We start from the raw sequence: 7,808 nt of genomic DNA on the forward strand, positions 1-7,808 counted from the left end.
CTCTCTCTCTCTCTCTCTCTCAAAAACAAATAAAGGCGCGTGAAAATTGTCTCCCAAAGAACGAAAGTGTAGAACCAGATATTGTCCTCCCTGTACCACCAACAACCAACCAGTCATCTCGGTCCAACCACACAAACGCAGCCCCTTTTCTACTATATTAAACTTCAAAACTATTCTGACCCTTGCAACACCATTAAACACCTGACAATATCCACCAGCACAACAGAGAGAGCCCATGTGAATTTACACCAAGACACAGGGCAATAGAGTAATATCTGTACTAATCTATGTTTATGTACTAACAAGTCCTCCGCGAGGGACGTTAAACGGGGGTGCAGTGTATCGGTGCTGTACACCGGGCACTTAAAAGAACCAGGGGCGCCTCTGGAATCGGGGCGCCCTCTGTATCCCGCTCGAACCCCCACTAACACCTCTTGGGGCGGAGAGCACTAAAACCACACACAAACTATTAGGAATTAACATTAATGCCAATAAGGATATTGATAATCTAGAGATAATAGGAATACTGCAAAAACCATTTTGATAAAAGGCAAACCACTACATAATCCATTAAAAAAAAAAAAAAAAAGCATCTAGTCACATTAAGGTCTCATTGGCCATCGTGCTATTATGTATAATATGACCTTATTTTCTCCCCTGAAGGGTCACAGGGGCAGGTCGATACATCTGTAGTCGAGAAGACGCTGGACGACCTGTAAATAAATTTCAAATACACACGGCGGATTCATTCCAGGTCGAACCTCAAAGACCTCGTGAAGAGGCCGGTAGGACCTGTAAATAAACTCTGATTTAAAAAAAGGCGGATTCATTCACAATGTCCAACTCTGAACCGACAACATATAGTAAAAATAAGATCCTCATAAAATAATATTTCAACTGCAACCATGTACCACGTGACTTGTCAGCTGATTTTCAGCTACATTTATTTTTAGGTCAAAAACGTCGAGCGGCGTTTTTGAAATATAATATGGAATTCCCATCCGCTTGGGCTTATGTGTTGGTTTGTGTTATACTTCCTTTAGTCTGCTTTGAGTTTTTATATCCTTAAATCAAAGGCGATAATCGTTTTAAATATCTAAAACAATAATTTTATATTTTGTTCAGACCATAATCCATTGGACAGTCCCTTTAATAATCCAACAAGTCTAAGAGTGAGCCTTACCACGTTAAATGTTATATTTAAAACTGTTGTTGTTTTGCCTGATGATCGAACAAGAAGAAATATAGTAACTTTATCGTAAACCTTATAAAATCTTACGTTTATTTTTTTTAAATCCCAAAATCGAAACAAACACGGAAACACGACTCGCCATCCCGACGAAAGTATTGTAGTACATCTTCAATAACATTCCTTGCCTAGGCCTAGAAACCCATCATTTCTTCTTCTTGATTAATAATAATACGTGTGTCCACTAAGTCTTGACTGTTGAAGAATAAGTTTTAAGGTAAGCTTCGATAGTATGCGTCCGTTTTTAGGTGGTTTTGTGAGGTCAATCTTTAATTTTCGGACCGTTCTGTGTTTAGCCATCCGATTCGCAAATGGTGTTTGTCAAGTGTCATTTGAACTTGACTGTATGCCTAATTTCTTTTGGCGCCAGCGCCTTTGATATTGATTAGATTTGTTTTTACATTCCTCATCTTTTCGTTTTTTCTCTCGTGTACGTTCCTCATCTTTTCGTTTTCTTTCTCTTTCATTTCTTTTTCTTAGAGCATCTGATGATGATATTTCAGTATTTTTAAGTTTCGGTCTGTTTTTCTCATAGAGTTGGTGCCTATATTGTTTTTGACGTTCTTTTTTCAGTGATTTTTCGTTAGCGAGCATTTTTGCTAATTCGAGCTTATATGTAAAATAATTAAAAACGGTAAAAGCTACGGGATAAAAAAAAAACATGCGTTATTGTACTATGTTCTTAAAACATGAAATCATCTTAAAATGCGCCCACGCTCAATACTCTGTTTTATATCCCTTTAAAGTTCAATTTTATTGTATCATCAAGATTGTAACTTAATTATTTTATGTTACTGTACTGTACATTTGAGAAGTATTGTTCAATCAAATTGCGACAAAGCATCTGTTAAGACTTCATCTTCAACTCTGCGCTGAACAACGCATCTCACTTTCTCAGAACTTTATTACTTTATGTTACTGAACTATACTGTACGTTTGAGAAGTTTTGTTCAATTAAATTGCGACAAAGCTGGACCGCCATCTGTGAAGACTTGATCTTCAACTCTGCACTGAACAACGCATCTCACTTAATCAGAACTTAATTATTTATGTTACTGTTACTAAGGTACCTTATACAATGTATAACTGTGAACTGAAGTACTGTTTAATTAATTGATTTATATATTCTACTTCAGGGTGTGCACATTTTGCTCATTTTTTAAAGAAATTGTGTCATGATTTTTTCTACCTGTAGGCCAGTACCTTTGTTATCAATATTAATACACAGTTGTTTCAAATTAGACTTGAAATTTTTTTTTCATCCATGTGTACATGGATTATTAATTCTAGTTATATTTAATGATAATTATTAAACATAAATTGTTAATAAATGGAAAAAATATTAATATAATGGTATTTGCACATAGATACACTAAAATATTACATACATGTGAATTAATGATTAAAAAAATATCTACCCAGACATTATTTTTATTCAAATTTCTATACATGACCAGTCATCATATGTATTTTTAGCCAGTAATTCAATCGGCAATGATATACTGTATTCAAAAAATGTTGCGTCGTCGTTGTTCGATTCTATTTCTAAAACTGAACAGATATTAAGTGTTTACATCGCGATACGTAATTAATTATGTTTCACCTAAAGTTTGGTAAGTTTTGCAAACACCGCAAATTAATTTTCAACAGTGGCCAATAACGTGATTCAATAATGTTGGGAAAGTAAACCATTTGTATAAATGGTTAAAATGCACAACACATGAACGTAGCCCTTATTGAAATGTTGCTAGTTGTATACGGGGAGACCATTGTTGACCATTTCATGGGTAGAATGTGATCAAATAAAAAATCTGATAGTAGTTTTAGTATGGTTCAAATGTTATGATCATTACTAAGTAGTAGAAGATTCTTGAATATTATTCATACGGACTAGTTGGTTTCTGTTAACAGTAAAACTATTTAGCATGTAGACTTGATATTTAATCTTCTCTTGATCATGACTGAAAATAATTCAGGTAAGTACAGAGATAAATTCACCTGAAGTACCTTGGAGGAAAGTTCAGCCAGTATAGGGCTCAAACCCATGACAGTTGGAACACTAGCACGGTGATGAACACACTGTGTTGTATTACACACTCATACGTTTTTCCTCCCTTAACCTATAGCTGACATACATACTCACCAGCTTTTTACCTCTGACAATATTAATGTAAAACCATGACAAATAATTGCTCCAAGACTACTGATTGAACAATATGACAGTGAAGACTGACTGTGAAGAACACAATATTTAAGATGATCAACTATCCTCCTTAGCACACTATTACCAGGGTCCTATTGAAGCTGTTAGTCGTGCTCAATTGGTTGATGTCGATTCAGGTACTACTTGAAAGTACCACGGGAACACTTAAAGATCACCGGCAGCGGTTTTAAAAACCTTAAATATACCAATTTTATGTGAGATTATAATGTTTTAATGCATATCCATGCCATCATCCAATTAAAACCAACGTATTCAGCGCATATACAGCCGATAACTATGTCGAATTTTCGCACTTTGCAATCGAGTCAACTTTTTTGTTCAAACCGGAAGTGACGTAGTCAAATACCACTTGCTTGAGTTCATAACAAAAGAATCGGTATCAGCTGTTGTCATAGTAAAGATCGAAATATAAGTAAGTAAGTAAGTAAGTAAATAGTTTATTATAGTGACATGTGCATTTCGTATGGTATAGATAATAATATATACATATAAAAAAGCACCCGGCCCATTCGACCTATAAGTCACCTTAGCTGTTAAGCTCAATCTACACGTAAAGCATATATAAAGTGATGTACGAGCGGGACTGAGAAAACAGATTGCATATATACAGCTTCAAGTGGTCCCGATTATGTTGTCAATGTTTAAAATATTATAGTTATTCATAGCAAAAGCAGCATAAAACAATTGGGTATACTGTAATATCAAAAAGCTAATACAGTAGGAACCCTCTAAACCGGATCCTCTCTATACCGGAATCCTCTCTAAACCGGACAAATTGTCCGGTCCCAAATTTTTTCCTATAAAACCATGCGTAAAATATCGACTCAAGACCGGAATCCCCTCAATGCCGAATACCGGTCATTCTTAGGAACAAAATTAGGTTATTCCATACGTATTTGTACCTCTCTTAACCGTTCAGGGTTGGTTTATCGCACCTCAGACCTAGTGTCAACAAGTTGTGAATAGCGGATTAAAGACGCGTGAAATTGATATAGGTGGTCGAAAAATTTGCAAACTGTAAATATCGCAAAACATTTTAAAGATACTTGTCCTGTGATGTACATATCGATCAATAGAGGTGTTAATACTGATTATAATTACTGATAACAAACAAAGAGTTTTTTAGTGTGTTTTGTTTTTGATGTAGGAAGCCATTCAGGCTATGATAAATATGGTTGAGAAGACTATTATGCGTGGTAGATGTTTGAAAAAACAGGTCGTTCTTGACATGTTTTTCAGTGTAAAAAGGAACTAAATTAAACTAACAAATGCATACATATACCATTGTTTGTTTTATAGGGTGCACTGTTTGATTTATGTTGTGCTTTCGAAACAACAGATTAAGTGACATGTTTTGTTATAATGTGATGAAGTATGAATGAATGTTATATGTAAATAAACTATAACAATTTGCTAAAAGTGTTTTTTCCCCAAATTAGACTATGTAATTGACCTTCTGAAAGCAAAATATTCAATGTCCCCTCTAAACTGGAATCCTCTCTAAACCGGAATTTCCTCTCGGTCCCGGGGATGTCCGGTTAAGAGGAATTCCACTGTATACTTTTATCCATAAGAGTAACAGCACTGATACAGATTCAAATTTACAGTGGATACATTACGGACTGCCTGAGCAAATATACATATATATCGAAGGTTTTCTTAGTACACACACATGACGGCGTATCTTGATTGTATTAAGTATTGACTTATGATTTAACCAGACAATTATAAATGACACATAATGAACATATACAATTATTACCAGAATTTGATCGATGTTTGATTGCAAGTCCAAGCTAACCGTTCAAATTTAACACTTCAACAATGTAGTCAAAACAAATAATATTGATTTGAAATAAGTGAATAATAGGTAATTGTTGCGCCATTTAATCTAGAATTGTCCGTAATATTTGTTTAATTTCATTTGCTATTATCCGGAAAGGGCTATTTTGTTGAAACGCGATGTTGACCCTGCACACGATTTTGTATTTATGCTTAATTGATCTCGTTGTCGCCATTTACTTCAAAGTGAAAATTACCTCATTTCTTTTATTTGATATATATATATATATATATATATATATATATATATATATATATATATATATATATTTGTATATAATTTGTCTTAACAATAAGCCGTGATTTCTATAAATATGACGAATTTATACTGTTCTAAACTCTACATGAGCGAGTTGAATTTTTATCAAAAAGAACGAATACCATGTCAAAATTTATATATTTTGCATGTTATTTCAAATCGAGTTGTCAATACTATTCTCTTGGTGCAGTATGTTGTTAAAATGATAACTGCAGACAGATAATCTGCTTGTTTTATTACAGTTTTTGCAGATGAAATTGATAACAGTAGATCACTGATAACATGACTTTAGAACATACAGGACCGACTATTTTATGACAACAGCTTGATTTATGGCAGCTGTAAGGTCTTAATACACCAAATTCTGCCAACTTGGTGCAACTTCCATGCCTTGAACTAGCTTGTCAGCCAGGATCTTATGAGGTTGGCCCCCATTCGCGGTCACAGCGGCTGTGATTTCATCCCGGACCTGCAACGCTCCATGTAGAATTTGTCGTTGACGTGACTGTGCGCGGTTGATGAAATCACACGTGATGGCTAAAACGAAAACATCAAATGAGAATAAATGTACAAAGTTATATACGTTTGCAACTCAATGCGTCACTAGACTTGAATGGATTAAATTTCAATTTATGACTAACTGCAATAAATGCACTATTCTTTCATATTATAATAGCTAAAAGGGTCGTTTTGGATTCATTAAGTTATGAACTTTCCGTATACTAATACAGTTTATTTATAATTATTATTAATTAACTTACTGGATTGTCGGAAGTGACAGTTCCCTTGCAGTTATCACTTCGTCGCTGAGAACATTCCCATCGAATCGTCGACTTGGTTTCCTTCTTCTTTGTGTACGAGAAACCTTCATAGCATAACTTAGCAGCGCCTCTCTGACTTCTAATGAACCCAATAATTGATGAAATGGTTATAGTGATTTGATCATCATAATGTGGTTGTTTACCCTCGGGACTTCGGTTAGAAACCATTGCCCGAGCACACTGCTTAACATAAAACTCTACGTTTAAGAAGCCAAAAACGGCTATAATATGGTCAGCCCGATTTTACTGGGCTGTACCATTTCTAATACAACAATACATTGCAGTGTTGATGCGGTGCTTCAATAAAAAATCTATTGGTTTATTTAAAATATCTGTACTTTTCTATTCAAAAAGCATTAAAAAACGCCGTATTCGATAAACTTATGGACAATGTCTTGCCTAAAGCTGTTAGAAAGCGGCGTTTTCATGGGTTGACAGTATTTAAAAGCCTGGCTCTGATTGGTTATCTCTTTCACGTCCGCGCAAACGCAAGTAGGTCAATCCGTTTTGAGATGTAAAATTCACACAAAGAACGACCTTGAAATGTTAGTCCACCATTTACATTTTTCAGTTTTTTAATATAATCATATTTTATGGCATTTCTTACTACAAGAAAGGACGAGGCTGTCCAGTAACCTGGGATTGTTGGCTGCATTGCACCCCCTCCCTTCCTCTTTGACACCCCACCCTTTCCCCTTCAAACTCGAAGAACCATGTCGGACTGGAGTGCACGGTGCAGGGCCTTATACCATGCTAAAACCCGTTTTTAGCCCTATCTAGGACAAAGTATTGTCGACCTTGTTGAAAGTACTAATCTTGTACCTTGGAGTACACTAAGGATTATTATAACTGCTATCTTGTGTGGCAATTTCCTTATTTTTGTGAACACTGCTATTTTATATAGCAATTTGCCTTAATTTTATTATTATTGCATTAACTCATGTTAAAATTGCTACTTTAATAGCAAATATCCTAATTTTTATATTAAATTGCTATTTTATATAGCAAATTGCCTCGGTTTTACTGCCTAATTGTCATTATGGATACCATATAAGGTACTTTAGTATTATTTCCTCCAATGTTATCATCAGTATACTAATAATATTGGATAGATTAGAGCTTTTAGGGTTTATCTTAACGTATCAAGGTAATATTTGGTCTTTTTACCATGTTACATCTTACCATTATCAATTTTCCTTCAATAGTATACAAACTATTTTTCATTTACCGTGCACTCCCTCTGGTCCAGGGGAAACAACCATTGTAGACTTCATCATCATAATTACCTCCCTTGTACAACTGAGTGACACCACCCCTGCTGGCTCTTCTTTTCCCCCACCCATATCGGCCTACACTTCCATAAAATCTCTCCTTCTTTCAACCCTCCAGGGTGGCAACATATATTTTAAATAT

The 7,808-nt window shown here is 35.0% G+C and overlaps 1 protein-coding gene across 1 annotated transcript; it reads right to left on the minus strand.

Moving 5' to 3' along the window:
• Positions 1 to 5,882: 5,882 nt before the first annotated feature.
• On the minus strand, positions 5,883 to 7,030 carry LOC127858995 (uncharacterized). Its single transcript, XM_052396383.1, has 2 exons — positions 6,336 to 7,030; positions 5,883 to 6,111 (listed from the first exon to the last, which is right to left on the minus strand). Exons 1-2 carry the CDS (start codon positions 6,561 to 6,563, stop codon positions 6,016 to 6,018), a joined length of 324 nt encoding a protein of 107 aa, XP_052252343.1. The 5' UTR covers positions 6,564 to 7,030; the 3' UTR covers positions 5,883 to 6,015.
• Between the last annotated feature and the right edge of the window lie 778 nt (positions 7,031 to 7,808).

Source organism: Dreissena polymorpha, chromosome 14, assembly GCF_020536995.1.
Source record: "Dreissena polymorpha isolate Duluth1 chromosome 14, UMN_Dpol_1.0, whole genome shotgun sequence".
Classification (NCBI taxonomy): domain Eukaryota; kingdom Metazoa; phylum Mollusca; class Bivalvia; order Myida; family Dreissenidae; genus Dreissena; species Dreissena polymorpha.